Here is a 17260-nt window from a genome sequence, read left to right as displayed (position 1 = left end):
GGTCAAGGTACAAGGGCCAGCTCTTCATCTTTAGTTAGCCTACAACTGCCAGTTAGGCTGATTTATCAACACTGGGCATATTTGTACCTGAACAGTAACCAATCAGTGATTCGCATTTTTTAACCAGCTGCAGGAAAGACTTAATTGATTGCTATGGGCTACAGCCCAGGTACAAAGCTGCCCAGTGTTTCTTAATGAGCCCCATTACTCCTGATATGGCATTGTAGTTCAATAACTGCAGTCGCACCATAATTAACCGTTGAAGTCTTGCAAGCATATTCTTTTCATTTGGGGGGCATGCTAAATAAATATATAAGTAATACTGTATAGCAAATGTAACATAATACTGATATAATAGTTTGGTTGTTACACCACAGCTGTAAGATGTTCTCATAAGTACTTCTAACAGAATTTTTGTGAATTGACGTTCTTCTAGCACAGCACATTCTCATCTACACAAACTTTCTTACTTTTCCCATCTCGTGCATATCAGTTGCAAGGATAAAATACTCATATAAATGTATGAAAGGTTCATAAAAAATTAGGGAACTATCGTCCTATTTAGAATACAGCCAAGTCTTCATGGAGAGATTCTACATTCTTTTTCATGAAAACTTTTAGATATGAATACCATTCAGTGTAATGTGACGAAGGGACATATCTTGTGTGTAGAAATTAGTGAACCATGTGTAATATAACCCATACCAACACATTTCACATGACATTTACACCAATATGCACAACACAAATGCTTTGCTTTCTGATTTTGTTCCATATAAGCAAAAGACTTTACATCATGTCTGAGGTGGCATAAATAATTTAACAAGCCATATCATTTAAAAAGACATATTATATAGTTAATGTGGAGATATTTGGAGCTAGAATGTGTATTCCAGAGTTATGCCAGAATTTTCACCAAAATCACATGTTTCAGTAGAATTGATAAAGGCCATTGACATGTATGGAAACAAAAACACATAAGTTTAGTAAACCTGTTTAGGAAACAACAAATTTGTATATTTGTGTAACTGTAGGTGTTTACATATGTTATGCACTTTTACTAACTACACTGATTTCTGTTTCTTGTTACTAGTGGTTTAGCCAACATACTTCTAAGGAGACAGGGTTGAACTGGGGGGTGCAGGGCCCACCGGGGCTGCCACCGCAGGGGCCCTGCACCCCCCCTAGGGTCCCCACACACACAACCCCGGCCCCCGCCGCTCACCCAACCCCCTCCTCCAAGTGCGCATACTTAGGCACGTCAGAAGAGGCGGACCTGCGGGTCCTGGAGCGCTCAGCAGGGATCAGTTCTGGCCCGGGGCCCACTGGGTTCTTTTCCGGTGTCATGCCGGGCCAGTCTGACCCTGTAAGGAGATACTGAGCAGAGATGCTGGAGTTTGACAAAAGGGACCCCTGCCAGTGTAGGCATGTAAGGAGGTGAAATATATTTTATTTTAAATGTTTTAAAATGTTTTAAATAGTTAAGCAATATTCAGTTCAGCCAGAAGGTGGCACCAACCCTTAAGATTGGCGTTTAAGGGAATTCCTCACTCAGCTCACAGTGCACACCTCAGAGGTGAGAGGTAAAGTTGTGCTAGTCTGTGAGGGCAGTTTGTGGCCCTGTCAAGGAGTTAGTGTTTGGGGTAGAGCTGCGGGCGATTGTGTGCTGGACTGTAGTATTTAGGAGTAGGTTAGTGGGAACCTGGGAAAAATGTAGTAAGACAGCTCAGGAGAAGCTCATTCCTTGTTTGCTGGACATGACAATGTATGTAAGGGTGAGCTTTATTGGGGTAAGAGTTCACTGCTAACAATAGTTTGCTAGTGCACTTTCCAAATGACAGGGGCATTAAAGACTTTAGGAGAGGGAACACTGTGTGAATATGTGAGAGAATCCTCAGGAGAACTGGAGATCTGTGTAGCTGAATTTGTGTAGCTGATTTTTTACTGATAAATTCCCAAGCCCCAGTCTGTAGCCTACTATCAATGTGAGAAGCTGCTCAATAAATTCTCTATCAGTCCTGGGTAGCCATTCTACAGGCAGGCTTAAGGAGTAATGGTGTGGCAAATCAGGAATGCCCAGCCTGAAGCACACCCATGGTTACTGGATTACAACTCACAGAATTGCTGTTTAGTAAGATCTGGAGAGCTGCAGGTGAGACATCGCTAGTTGGATATTTAAAAAAAACTAGCAACTGGTCAGAATATAGAGCGTCCTTTGCATATTTATCTGTGCTTTTTCTAACGAAGGACCAATGTTCTATATATTTATTTTTTTCCTCAACTGATACAAATGGTAAAGCATGCATATAACAATTTAACGGAGTCTTTATGTGGAAAACACAGAGCCAAAACCTCAGCCTGGGCCCTGTTACATTACTGCATCAATTCCTCCCCACAATGTAGCACTTGTTTACAGGTAGCATATTGTTTATCAGACATATGAGAGGTTGGAACAGCCACTTACTTTCCTCCACTGGGCAAAGGGTGATGGTCTGAGAATCCTGCCAGAAAGACAACAGCCTGTCAGCACTTACATTGTTATACACTATTTACAAATGTACACAAACGGATGTAATGTAAGACAATAAGGGTTATTAACGTCAGAGTAGAGGGTTAGTAATGTGCAAAAAAAAGCACACCTTTCTTGTTACTTGAATTGCTGCAGGTCTCTGTGCTCCATTTTCGCCCCCAAGAATACATTAAAACTCACAAACTTTCACCCATTAATAAATAGGCTTCTAAAAATTTCATAGGAATGAATCAGACATGGGTGAGTTTTTATGTATTAAGCTCTAAAGTGACATTTTGATAAATCTGCCCTATAGTATCTGTACTATATTTACTTAGGGGCAGATTTATCAAGTGTGAAATTAGACCTCACCACAGTAAAATTCTGCAACTCTCTATTCATTCCAATGGGATATGTAGAGGTGTATTTATCAACTGGTGAAAATTAAAGTTCACTGTTTGATAAATACACTTCTAAAATCTCATAGGAATGAATAGAGAGTGGCAAAATTGTACTGTTGTGAGCTCTAATTTCACACTTTGATTAATCTGCTCTTTAGAATCTGGCAGGTTGCAAGGCACTATGTATGCAATATTGAAATATTGATCCTTGTATATGAGAGTGATAACATGGTATTGCAGTGCTCTGAATACTAGGACATTAGCAGGTTACATGAGAATGTTAATATAGGATGCTGTAAGGGTGCATATACTGTATATATTTACTGCTAGCAGTCTATGTGCTACAGCCAGTGTTGTGTTTCTAGTTAGACAAGAAGTATTTTGAAACCCAAAGCACACGTTCTTTTATTTACCTGCTTTGCTATGACTGATGGCTGGGGAATGACCTTCTCTATACCTTGGGTGATCCAGCTGAAAACCCTGCAGATGAAATCAATCACAAAGAAGAATAGTGTTAAAGATACATTCTGGAGACCAATACTTACTGTGGACAACTTTCCTTCTATGGGTCAGTGACCCAAAATTCATTAGCCCTACTGAATTTAAAGGAATGTCTACCAAATAATGGAAACTTTTTTGGCATAACTAAGAATATATAAGAAAATATAATTCTAAGCAAATTTTAAAATATACATGTATTATTATATATTAGAGCAGGTGGTAAGCACAAGGCCCCAATGCAGGCTGCCTCTCCTGTCACTCAGCACTTTGCATGTCTGAATGATACACAAGGTACGGGGCAGGAGGGGGTTACCTAGGTGCCTCTTCCTGCCCAACGCAATCTTCAAGTCTCTGAGCTCCACTACGGAGAGCAGAGGCCTGCCGGTATTTGCACAATGCCCGACACAGTAGGCAAAGTGCAAAAAAATGGCTAATTAAGACCTTTCCTTGCAATTTGCCCAATGTGTAGGGCATCGCAATAAAGACCAATTATATTGCAAAAGAAAGTTAAATGGCATCACCCATTTATTTTTATAATTATAGAAGCCAAAGGGACATATACATACAATTCTCAATTCCGACTTCTTTCTCTGAATTGGTGATTAATTGGAAAGCTGCATGCATGTAAGTGGTAAAAATTAACCCTCTGTGTCCAGGGCAGAACCTGCACCTATATAGATCATATCATCTTGCCAAAATATTTTTCTGTAACTTCTAGTCATGCAATACAGTTAACTGTAAAACTATTATTTTCAGTACCCTGTAACCCATGTTCCTCAACAGAGGAAGTCAAATCTATAACCCTTTTCAGGGAAGAAGACACCAGTGAAGTATAAAAATGTTTTTTGTGACCCACCTATTGGTCCAACCAATAAAATGAACCAATATGTAGCACTGTACCTCTCACTGATGATATTGATTATGTAAGTAAGATAATATTGTACAATGAAATACAAACATGCATTGCTATAATACAAATAACATATTGTTACTTACCCTGTGTCACTGCTGCAATGATTTTATATAAAAAAGAAAAGAAAACACAGATATGAGAATAATACATTTTATATTCCACAGGAAATTTTACTAATTAAAACTGCAGGTTGCATAACCTCACAGAGAGAGTTGCCCCAAATGAGCCCCGACATTTAAGATTATGATTAAAGGCAACTGAAGTATAAGTAAGATTGCAGAGCTTGGCAGATATGGTGTACAATACAGGTAGGAGATCATTTATCAGGAATGCTTGGGGCCTTGGGCTTTCTGTATAAGGATCCTACTCATTTAATGTTAATTTTTTGAAAAGGCGCTGTCTTTCTCAGAGCAATCACTTACCTTCTCTTGGATTCTTTCTGGGGCACTAAGAAAAAATAAAAGTATGTGAGCCATTCATTTGTATCTGCTTCAGGGCTGTGGCAGACTGGGAGACTAGTTGCCCGTGACAAATCTCCCTTGTCGCAGGCGAACAATCCCCCCGAAATACCATCTGGCGAGTATGTAAATCGCCGGTGGGATGGCATACGCGGCGCCACAATTTCCCAGAAATCATGGAAGTTGCCTTGAGAGGGAACTTCCGTGATTTCGGGGAAAGTGCGGCGCCGTGTATGCCATCCCCCTGGCGATTTCCATTCTCGTCAGTGGGATATCATTTTGGGGAGATTAGTTACCCGCGTCAAGGGAAATTTGTTGCGAGTGACTAATCTCCCTGTCTGCAACGGCCCTCACAGTAAATAATCCCTAATCATTTTAATTTAGTTATTTGCTAATAACCACATAGGAACACAAGAAACTCATCAGTGATTTATTATATGCTTACAGATTACAGGGGTACAGCATACCCCCAGCATCATTTTTAGATGTAACTTAATAGCAAGTGATCTACAAAAAAAAGGCAAATACCAAACACCTAATGTGCATATTAAATTATAAGCGCAATGAATGTAAGTCATCAGCAAACACAAATCTGCCCTTTTCCATTGTCAATGCTTAAAAGTAACCTGACATTGAAGGAAAGATGTGGCTAAATCCCAATGTGTATTCTGAAGTTAGATATATACTCACATGGCACTGGCTTCTCCTCTTCTTCCTCCTTGGGTTTCTCTTCCTATGAACAAATGCAATTATTGCCATAGTAGCACATTTTGTACTATAAAAAGTACAGATCATTGTGCCAGATCTTTAATGGCATTGAAGAAAAATGTATGTTTCTAATATATTGCAGACATTTTAGTTATTAAAGGATAAACATCTGATACTGTCTACAGGTTTGGCAACTGTGGCAATTTTGGCCACTTACATAGAAGGAAAAACTGGCCTTTCAATAAGTTTCTCAGCAGTTGGTTCAGGGACCAAAACACAGAGAGGCTTGATTGGCATTGCAGCCAATAACACATTCAGCAGGGTAGATTTAAAGGACAATGAAAGGTTAATATAAATTAAAAGTAAGTCTAAAGGCATTTTTTTTAAGTAGTTACTGCATATCTAAATTCCCAGATCCCTGCTTGCTTCTCTGAGATATGGTGCTGGCAGCCTACAGCAGTGTGAAGACTACAGTGACATCACTGAAATCTCTCTCCCCTTCCTGTAGGTGCCAGCGGCAGCCTTCCTATTCTCTGAGCATGTGTGTAACTTGATCCTGTCTCCTGTTCTGAGCTACACATGCCCACCAGCCAATCAGAAGCGGATCTGGCAGAGGGGAGGGGGGAGGGAATGAAACATATGTGCAGTATGATGCAAGGAGGGAAAGGAAGGGAGAATACATTTTTAGAGATGGCTGCCTGTTCTAGAAAATGTGAAGTAAGTGTGACTGAGTAAATATTTGATTAGGTGAGCCAAAAGTGTGGCGTTTTTACTAAACAATAGGAGGACTATTGGGCAGTATGCTTTTTAAATTTTGACTTGCATTCTCCTTTAACATCGTAATTGTAATCTGAAATCTCTCAAGCAAATTCCTGTTAAATAATCAGGTCATTATGGGACCAGCATACCTTGGATGACAATAACAATAGTGTCTAATAATAATGTAATGTAAGTACAGTTTAGCATGGTTGTGGCCACGGAGAATTATCTTGAACTAATAAACAAAGTATATACTGTTATATATATTTAGTTTCAAATAATATTTCTAAAGGCAAAGTTGATTAATAAATAGGTTCATTAAGTTCATAGGTTCATTTAAGTTTATATGATTTAAAGCTAGCTACTAGTAGGGACTTTCTATGTTTGCTTTCCCCATTGCCTGCATCCTGGGCATAACACCTACCTCTACTTTAGTAGCGAGTGGAGCGACATTCTCTGGCTGCGGTACGACTTTCCCTAGGCCCTGCATGAGCCACCCCAGAACTCCAGCCCCTGACCTGCAGGCATAAATAAGAATAGGATTGCTTGCAGAACACTCGATAAAGTGGGAACATATATAAGGAACTCTTTGAGTAAAATAATGAATAAAACAGTCACCAAAATGCTTTCAGGTGATGTTTATGGACAAGGAAGAGAATATGTACACGTTTCTACTGCAGGTCAAAGAAAGTGATTACACAAATCACTGAGTGCAGTTTTTTTGCATTGTTACATTGCTGACTTATAGATAAATGGCAATTTTGAGACCTGGCATTTGCCTACACAAAATACCAGAAAGCTATCTTTTCCACTAATTTACTGTATTCAATTTATTGTATTGTATTTATATTTGTTTTGGTTTTTAGGCAGGTCATGGCAATAAATATACAGTACTACAGCACTACATCATGTTGCAAACAGCAGCGCTTGCTCTAAATCAGGTTCCAGCTGTAAGTATACATGCACTTGTCTGTTATGTCATTTTACTCATTCATTTCATTTGATCTAATTCTTTATCATATAATATGAAATTAATATTTAGGACCTAACAGATTTTTATTGTGTCAGGGTTTATAAGTAATCCTCATTGCTTTCCCAAATTGGGATCTGGTGAATGATAGATAGAAACATTACCAAGGAAACACTGGATAAAGATGATGTTACAAAAGGTAAATAAGCACTGCAGTAGATGTGTGATGTACCATAGAATGCTACAGTTTCTCTAGTGTCATCATCTGTTTTTAGCAGGTCAGACACGAAAAGATGCACTTAATTGGTAAGGTCACCAAATGACCAGATCTTTATGCTGGGCTAAATTGTGCCAAGGCCACTGATCACATCTCATGGGTCCAGGTCTGGACTGAGATTCAAAATAGGCCAGTCGAGTCCTGATGGGGCCCATGCATAACCATCAGCTATGAACTGCATCCAGTCTGATGCAGTCCTTGGTCTAAAGGTAGCCATACATGGGCCTTGTGGATCCCATAGGCCAAACTGCAGATGTGGTGCACTGGAACATATGATTTTCCAAAATACCTTACCCCTGAACCAACCAATTGTTATAGTACTGGTATATTAGTCGGAATTGTCAGACCACCATACATGCACCAAAAATTGTAATAAAAAAAAATCATTATGAATATAAAAATGTTACATTGTTTTACAGGTACTGCATAGTATAATGCCCATTTTAGAGGCAAGAAAAACAGTGTAAAATATGAAGTATGTAAAAATGAAAAATATAAAATCAGGGAAATGAGTTAAAGGAACTTGAGCTCTGAGTGTTTGAAGGAAATAAGCACATGATACAAATATGTCTTTGATGTGTTAATGACAATGTTGGAACGGTTCAGTTGCCCGCGATAGAATTAACCACTCCAAAATGGCTTTCCACTGGCAACAATAGGAGTAGCCGATGGAAAGCCCTTTGCATCGCTTAGTTTTCCAAAGTCGCAAGAAGTTGCTTGCAGGAGGAAACATTGCATGACTTCAGAATACCAAAGCAATGTGAATGGGCTTTCCACCAACTCCTATTTTTGATCTATCGCGAGCGACTAAACTGCTTCGTGGGTTCTTAGCCTAAAGCAGTGCAGTATTAATGTTAACCTAGGGGACAGCCATTGAAATGCCATTTTCAAAGCCAGATGGACAACCTAACAAAATAAGTGATTTGCAAATGGTTATAGAAGATAAACTGAAACCCCCTAATTACAGGGACCCAGGACAAGATATAGATGTGGTTTGTGTTTTAAATAACTTAATTTCACAAAGAATAACATTCTTATAGGACAAGCAGCCATTTTTAGGCAAACCAAACCGGGACAAAACTTTGGTGTATAATGCAAGAAAACATGGTATAAATCCAGAAAGAGAACTCACTGAAATAATAATTGGAGTGACCCTAAAAAACTGTGTTAAATGCAGGAATGCAGAAATCAAGGTTTGACTGTATATCAATGCAAGACAACAGATTTGCTAGGGACATTTCACTTAATGAATAAACAGCTTTTATTGGACATGAAATTAGAATTCAGATGGACACTGTGAAGAATAATTGAGAACAAAAAAAATTGTTATGCACCAAAAAAAATAAATAAAAATTGTTATGCACCAAACTCCCAATACTTTTGTATTCCTGAAGTGTGGCATGTAGAAGGAATTGTTATCATACCCTTTGTCTGTTGCTGTGACCTCTGGTTCTGAGCTGGTTGCTGGCTGCACCTCAATAATGGTGGGTTGGGACTCTGGCACTGGAACTGAGGCAGGAGTATGTACTGGTGTTGGAGGAGAAATCTTTGGCTCTGAAACATCAAATGTAAACCATGGGTGAGAGTGGAACACAGCTAAAGTCATCACTATACTTGTGGATGCCTATATCAGTCTCAAGGGATTCTTTTCATTTACCAAGTGACCCATATCTGCTCCTCCCTTCAACTTTCTGCCTCTCCACCATAGTGCCGGCCTCGACTGCTTTGTCCACATCTGTTCTCTCACCTATGTTTTTCCTTGTTTGTTATTATTCACCAATTTCTCCATCAAGGTTTGCTTTTTTTCTCTTTTCACCATATTGTATCTTCCTGCTTGACCTCTCACTGCCAATTCCTCTATTCTGCACCCTATCACTGTCTATTCTCTACTTATGCATAAAATTTGCCTTCTCTAGCACTTACCTGTCCCTATTTGTGTTTTGCACTTGCTCTATCTCTATCTGAAGTTACATAGTTAAGTTGGGTTGAAAAAAGACCAAAGTCCATCAAGTTCAACCTTTCCAAGTAAACCCAGCACATACAACCTCTACTTACCTATCTATACACTCACATACATAAACTATATAAAACATCATTACTAACTGTAGATTTTAATATCACAATAGCCTTTGGATATTATGCTTGTTCAAGAAATTATCCAGGCCCCTCTTAAAGGCATTAACAGAATCTGCCATTACCACATCACTAGGAAGGGCATTCCCCAAGCTCACTGCCCTTACCATGAAAAACCATCTACGCTGCTTACAGTTCCCAAATTCATTTTCAAGCATCTTTTATGTGACATATTTTAAACCTGTGTAGTTAATTTATGTACTAACCTTCTATGACTATGCTTTTTTCTTCCCTTGGTGGTGGCTGACAGAGAAAAAAAAATGATTATTTCACACGTTATTCCCCTCTTACCTTATTTTTATGTTTCATTTATATAACATATTAACATAGGCTTACCAGTTCTACAGTAACTGCACCACCCTCCGATCCTCCACTGGTCCCTGACTTTAGTGTTCTTGAAGGTTGAGGAACCACTTTTTCCAAGCCCTGAGACAACCAGGAGAGGACCCCTGCTGGTGTACTGCCACAAACCAGAGACAGTAGAAAGTGTGATGAGAGAAGCATATCCTAGAGATTCAGTCACATGTCAGGTGGGCAGACTAATCTGTACTAGAGTATGACATATGATTCATTTAGCAGGAAAAACTATATACAGAGAGGCTCATTTATTAACAGGTGAAAACTTCAGCAGTGCAGTAAACTATAACAACCAATAAGAGCTATGCTTTACTTTTTTAAATTGCATTGATCCAAATTAACATTCTAAATGGTTTGGCAATAAATGGTTAATACATTTTTAGACATTTATGAAGTAGAAATCTTCACAAATATAAATAGGATTTAGTGTGCTTGCAATAAAATGGAAATGTAAACATCACCACTGGGTAGCATTTTGTTACTGGTTTCCCCAAGAAGATAGTGTATTGGATCACTTCCAGTGAAAGATTATAGCACATAGCACAGAAATAAAAATATGTTGGACTTGTGTTTTCATTCAAAAATTGCTCATGGTGCCATATTCCCAGTAATAACCAAAACACAAATAAGACTACTTTTAGTAAGTTATAGAATGTTAAATTCTTTTTAGCTTTCTTATAAACAGATCTTTATTTTATAATTGGTTATATTATTATAGTATTAATTATTGTCTAGTCAGGTCCTCTCCTAAATATCATCTAGCCTTGCAAACCACAGCCTGGTTGCTAGGATAAATTTGACTCTAGCAACACAATAGTTGCAGATAGCTGTGAACTACCCCTTTAAGAGAATACACTAAAAACAAAAAACACAGTAACAAAATATGCCATGGCCTGTTAATGCCCTGTAAAAAGACAATTTGCTTGCTTGGTTAATGAGATGATATAGATGGTATGATTGGGGGCATAACATTTACTCATTTCTACTAGAGGCCAAGAGTTGTGTTTAGGTAGATACCTTTCCATGTGGTCTGTAGGATTGATCTCTGTTGGTTTTTCCACTATGAGACAAAACACAAAAAAAATAAATACTACTTACAAGAAAGAACAGAGTACTCTGCAGTGTCGTCTAAAATGATACATAGTGACATCTCTAATGAGGGACATTTTGAGGTAAGCTGTAGCTTTCTCATAGTAAAACAATAAAGTTGCATCTATATGGAACTAGCACAAAAGGCAATCATTTGCAATTCTTTGAATGATCTCTAAATATAATGTATGTATGTATGTATGCGAATAGATATTCACAGCTGTTGATGCTCTTCAATAAACTAGCTACCCACATCCATTTGACATGACCCCGCCATACTAGCAGTTATACAGTCACTGTTGGTGCTGCATGTCCCCGCAGTGACTCTTATTTGTTTTTTACACAAGACTTACAATATTTATCCAAAGACCACCATGTTTTCATTGTAATTGATTTCTGCATTTACCATTATTGGTGACAAAAGTTCTTGAAAAGTATTTTGATGTGCGTGAGTGGAAATTGTGCACATTTATCAAGTGCGCCAACAATGTTTTTACATCTTTTTACTTAAAACAACTGACAATTTGGAGCAAGTTGCAGGCATTCGACCTATATAATTGTCAGCTTGGAATTTATTGGATTTATGGAATCATGTTATTAATGTTGCAACGTTTTCCAGGCCTAGTAATCTATCACATGTTTGTTTTCTAACAGTACATTCTACCTGGTGATTGGTTTCTATGGACAATTGGACCAAGAGCAAACTTACCTCATTTTATTACATTCAGGTTGCTGTGAGGGATAGTGGGGCCCTATGCCTGAATCCTATCAGTCCTGTCCAAACTGTTCATTTTGTGGGAAACCACATCTCATTCGTGGCCCCCTTATTTTAGTGGGCCTCTAATGGCAGCCTTCATTTCATTACTCTCTTTACTGTTTAGACTTGAGCAGAATAATGCCACTGGTGCATTGCATGAGGCAGTGTGGTGCTGGTTAAAACTTAATGTGTATAGATTTATTAACCATATGATTTAATCAACCTCTTTAAACACTTCTTTTTAACACAATAGGAACTTTATGGTAAAAATCATGTCCTGTGTTTCTGTGAATCCTTAGTAATGCAGAAAATGATATGTAAATGACAGCTGCTTGTTCACTTGCTTTTTTAAATGTGACTGTTCAAAAAAACGGAAAAAAAGGCTATTTAATTCTGCCCCGTAAGGCACACCTTGCACTCATCTGTAAGAAGACAACTGTATTACTTACATATACATTGGACTAAGCGACATAAAATTTCCTCCTCAAATATATGATTCCTTACCTGTCTCACTCGCAGGTACCTCTTTCTGAAAATTAAGAAAAGATCAGTTATTATTTCAGATCTAGGTATCATCTCCTCATCACACCATGCATCCAAACACAATATGAGTTTTACTACTCCAAACTGTGCCTGCACTCATACACCTTCACCTGCAGCCTCACACCTCAGCTTACTAATGTGCAATCTGCAACATTTTTAAAAAAAATATTCATAATTAATCATCAAATGCACAAAGCATCGTGAGGGAATCAGAGTCTGTGCTGTACTTTAAAGCTTTGCAATACCTGCTCCACCACTGCTGGCACTGTACTTTCCTTGTTTGCACGAGAAAGTGTTGGGCTCTCAACAGGTTGCGGGATTACTCTTCCTAAACCCTGTGACAGCCAAGTGAGTACTCCTGCGGCCCTGCACCAAGGAGAAAGTGATAAAACATAAGATCAATCCAAACAAGCCAAGTTTAGTAATTTATTCTCTCTTCAATAGGCATGGCTACCTAAATCCTATCAACTGCGGTCCTTGAACACTTTGAGCGCATCCAACACTGCAGCCTATACTACTCTATTCCTACCTCTGTTTCACCCACATATATTCTTACCCTTTGTCAGACTCTTGCTCCTCTTCTTGAGTTTTTACTACATCTGAAAAGAGAATCTAAGTCTTAGTTTTGCATGGTTTACAGAGTTGGGGCAGATTTACTACAATTGGAAACAAATTCTCAACCTTCTTTCTCATGGGGGGGATCGCTTTCTATTTTTCACTTTATTTTTTTTACTGTTGAGAAACATCCCCATACAAGAATTTTTTTTACAAAGAATAAACAATTGAAAAATAAAATTACAGTTGGATTCGGCTTTTCATGAATGGAGGAAAATATGCCAATTGTATTCTAATACAAATGGAAAAAAATCAACTTTTGGTAAATCTGCTTCCAAGATAATCACATAACCTTCTTTTAGAGAACTAAGAATTTTCCTGCCATTGTTTAATCAACAGCACCGCTTACACCACCCAACATTTTAGAAAAAGTTATTTTTTACAAAAAGGTTGAACGTAGTGTTGTTTTTTTTAAATGTAATAAATGATAATGATACATTAAAGCCCAGAGACATTGTTTCAGTAATTGTGACAATTTTAGGTACTATTTTAGGGTCTGCTATTAAGAAGTTTACCACTAAAAATTGGACTAGTAGAAGGTGTTTAAAAATAGCACTGATTCTGTTGGGATGTTCTGTTTTTCCAAAAAGAATATTTAGGAGACTGCCCCAATGCATATTCAATGACATGTCTTAGAGTTAAGGTGGCCATACACGCACCGATATTATCGTACGAAACCTCGTTTCGTACGATAATCGGTGCGTGTATGGCATGTCGGCGAGTCGACCGATATCGCAGGAAGCTGCCGATATCGGACGACTCGCCGATCGGACAAGTTTGAAAATTTTGATCGGGCGCCATAGAAGGCGCCTGACCAAAATTCTCCCTTCAGAGCTGAATCGGCAGAAGGAGGTAGAAATCCTATTGTTTCTACCTCCTTACCTGCCGATTCAGCCCTGAATGGTGTGTGGCGGATCTTACGATGTTTCGTGCGACCGATGGTCGTACGAAACATCGTCGGATCGCCACGTGTATGGCCACCTTTAGACTTTAGCAAGAACTTGAAATACAATAGATAAAGGTGTTACCTGGAGGGTTGTCAGCCTCCTTTTTCACACATGTTTCCTTCTGAAATAAAATGGAAGAGAGAAGAGTTTATCCACTTCAAAGTATAGAAATTGAGGATGTCCACTTCTTATGCTTTTATATATTCATAACAGAATAACCTGTAAAATATATGCTTACAAACAGTGATTAGCCATGTCACCAATATTAATCAGTGCTTAGGGATATAATTTGTGTCAAAAGACTCATTTAAATTTGTGTAGTATAAAAAATAATGTATTTTAAAATATGAGCATGAAGCTATGACAAGGAGCACGTAGTTATAAAATCACCCCCTATAGACTCTTCGGTAAATTCTAATATTCTTATATTTTACAATAAGTGGTATATTTTCTTTATAATATACAGTAACGGTATATCCACAACCTAGAGTTTAAAAAGTTGCATATCTGGTTGTTAAGCTTTGTGATTTTGGCAGCCAGGAGACTAGAGAATCTGAACAAATTACTAATCAGCCTTGTATTTGGACTTTTATATCCTATATATACAGTATACAGTGAGTCAGTCCCTAAGCTCAGTATCTGACAGTAGCACAGAGCTAGTGCAGGGAATCAGCAGAAAAGAAGATGGGGAGCTACTGGGCATCTTTGGAGGCACAGATCTTTCTGCTAAAGGGCTGTGGTTGCCTTGGGCTGGTACAGAAGACAAAATATATACATGTGCAACATTTCTAGCTTACATCTTTATTTAACCTTTAGTTCTCCTAAAGGTCTTAAAATATTAAGTATAAAAACAAATTAAAAGCGTATAATGCAACTTTGGCCTGATAAAAGCCTGTGCAGGTAATCAGCAGATGGGGAGCTACTGGGACATCTAAGGAGGCACAAATCTTCCCCATTAAAGGGTTGTGGTACATATGTGCACCCTACTTCTTTATTAAGATTGGGTTCTCCTTTAACAGGGCTGCTGTTGGAGATCCACGTGGGGCCAGACAACAATCTTATTGCCACTTTAAAAGTAAGTTTAACACTTAGCTACACCATGTAAGTGAAGAATCATACAAATCAGGAATTCAACATCAACATTTTGGATTTGACCATAAACAAGTCTAATAAAGGTCAATCCATTGTTTTGATTTGTGTGGTTTCTCACTTAGTCCAGGTAGTGTTACACTCACTGATAGTAAGTGTAAGTAAGCAAGACAGGCCAGTTCCTTGTCTCAGTATTAGTTCTGTTCCTTAGCCTAATTATATGCAATGGGAATAAGTCCTAGAGATAATGAAAGATTAACTGTGGGTGAGAGTGCTGAGAAAGAGTAAGAGAGTGCGAGGAAACAAGAGAGGCATAATATTCATGGATTTTATGAAAACAGGTGGCCTTTGGTTAAATTGCATAATATATTATAGTGGGCAGCAATTAGCAATAAACATGCACAAAATATTTACATAATATTTTAATTTCAGTGCATACCTGTGAGTTAATATTTAATAACATACAGTTAAGTGCAGTCTTCCTGCATATACTGAAGGGAATGCCTACTTCCATATGTTAATCTGTGTCATTAAATGTATGAATAAAACAGGTTTGATTATGCAAGATACATGTTTGAGAAAAAACAATCCTGTATGAAGCTAATCCAAATTCCTTTAATGAGTGACCTGAAACATGTAGTTAGTAAATCCTAATGTACAACAGTGGTTACTCTCACCTCATCACACTTCTGCTGGGTGCTTTCAGAAGCTTGGCAGCCCCCTTGGGCCTCAGCAGATGTTCTTCTTGGTGTGTCAGGAGGCTGGGGGATAACTTTCTCAATCCAGCTAAACATTGTGGGTCCTGCAATGAAAAACAGATCACTTGGTGTCACAACCAATGCAGGCATCTCAACATGTAAAATAACTGACGCAATGTATTGCATGAATATCATCGCTGTAGCTGTCAAATCAATATAATCTCCTGCATGTATTTGGTCTTTATAATGCTAGGGCATATATTTGGTTTTTAAAATTTCCTAAATCTATTTTGCATTATTTCTACTGTATTTTTAGGGGTGAGACAACATTCCATTACTACTATTCCACGTGCACACAGAAAAACATTTATACCGTATAATACAGAACTAAACATTCAGGGCCCCAGTCTTTTAGTTTTACTGCCTCTCCATCCTTGCTGTGAGAACTGTGCTGAGTGCTTTACCTGCAGTACCAAGTTCCAAAGGATCAAAAACAAGGCCTGTAGATTTTTCCCTTGTACACGGACACTAGACTAATAACATGCTACGCGTTGTCCCTTTCTGCATATAGTTCAAATCCTTTCTGCATATAGTTCAAATCACAAGTGCAGCAATATTCATGCTTATCTAGGTCCCCTTTTATTTTCCCCATTATTCTCATCTCCCATACCTGTTCTATCCCTTGCATTGTTTTACCTGTTGTTCTTAACAAGCGAGTTACTTCTGCTTCCGATCCAGAGCCCGCTCAGGCAAGCACTCCACCAGCAAGAAATGAGCGTCCTTGACAAAATCCTTCTTGTGCTGAGGCAGAAGATTACATCCTGATCCTGTTAATTGACACACAGTTTAAATGGATTTCCCTGTGTCCCTAATAACTGTCTGCATTAACCCTTTCCAAACAGGAATAATAGCATATTCTGGGATATGTGAACCTGCTATTCAGTTCCCACATTCATCAACTCAAAACTGTAGCAGTTCTGCAGCAAAATGGATTCCAATATATTATCAGTTTCTAGAATTGGAGCAAAAATTAGACCCCCTTATTATTTCTTTTGTGCAAGCCAAGGGGACTTTTGTGTTTGTACAGGTTTTTATTTAATATATATATATATATTTATTTATTTATTGGTATCACTAATAATTATATGGTTCTGTATTCTCTTCTTCTTTTGGACAAATATAGGTCAGGGCAGGACTGACAGAGGGCCATAAACAATGGCAAATAAGCTGCCAACATGGTCTGAATCGCTAAATTGACAGCTTAATCATACCTCCTAACTGTCCTGATTTTCGTGGGACAGTCCCGATATTAACAGCTCAGTCCCAGATTCTTACTGTCCCTCATTCCCCTTTGATCTCCTGTACTGAACACTAAAAAAAGGTACAATGATTGTCAAACTTAATTAAAAATATAGCCAAAAAAACTTAACAAGCTCCACCTGCACTTAGATACAATGTTTCTCAAAGTTAATTAAAAATGTAGCTTTTGGCAGAGAGCCCAGAAAACTTAACAAGCTATACCTGCACTTTGATGCA

At 38.2% G+C, this 17260-nt stretch overlaps 1 protein-coding gene across 1 annotated transcript in view; it reads right to left on the bottom strand.

The window, feature by feature from the left end:
* Positions 1-16732, bottom strand: part of cngb1 (cyclic nucleotide gated channel beta 1) — a 67370-nt gene extending 50638 nt beyond the window's left edge. Inside the window, exons 1-16 of the mRNA XM_031901329.1 lie at positions 16421-16732; positions 15704-15828; positions 14019-14058; positions 12932-12974; positions 12621-12741; positions 12337-12361; positions 11004-11046; positions 9966-10089; positions 9836-9872; positions 8921-9050; positions 6674-6767; positions 5473-5515; positions 4747-4771; positions 4408-4419; positions 3324-3390; positions 2465-2501 (exon numbers count right to left, since the gene is read on the bottom strand). Of these exons, the coding sequence (XP_031757189.1) occupies positions 2465-2501; positions 3324-3390; positions 4408-4419; positions 4747-4771; positions 5473-5515; positions 6674-6767; positions 8921-9050; positions 9836-9872; positions 9966-10089; positions 11004-11046; positions 12337-12361; positions 12621-12741; positions 12932-12974; positions 14019-14058; positions 15704-15820 (958 nt within the window). The 5' untranslated portion in view covers positions 15821-15828; positions 16421-16732. The remainder of the gene's footprint in view (positions 1-2464; positions 2502-3323; positions 3391-4407; positions 4420-4746; positions 4772-5472; positions 5516-6673; positions 6768-8920; positions 9051-9835; positions 9873-9965; positions 10090-11003; positions 11047-12336; positions 12362-12620; positions 12742-12931; positions 12975-14018; positions 14059-15703; positions 15829-16420) is intronic.
* Positions 16733-17260: the final 528 nt, after the last annotated feature.

This window comes from Xenopus tropicalis, chromosome 4 (genome assembly GCF_000004195.4).
Source record: "Xenopus tropicalis strain Nigerian chromosome 4, UCB_Xtro_10.0, whole genome shotgun sequence".
NCBI lineage: Eukaryota > Metazoa > Chordata > Amphibia > Anura > Pipidae > Xenopus > Xenopus tropicalis.
The sequence above is the reverse complement of the archived record's forward strand: the minus strand, read 5'-3'. Positions and strand labels throughout refer to the sequence as shown.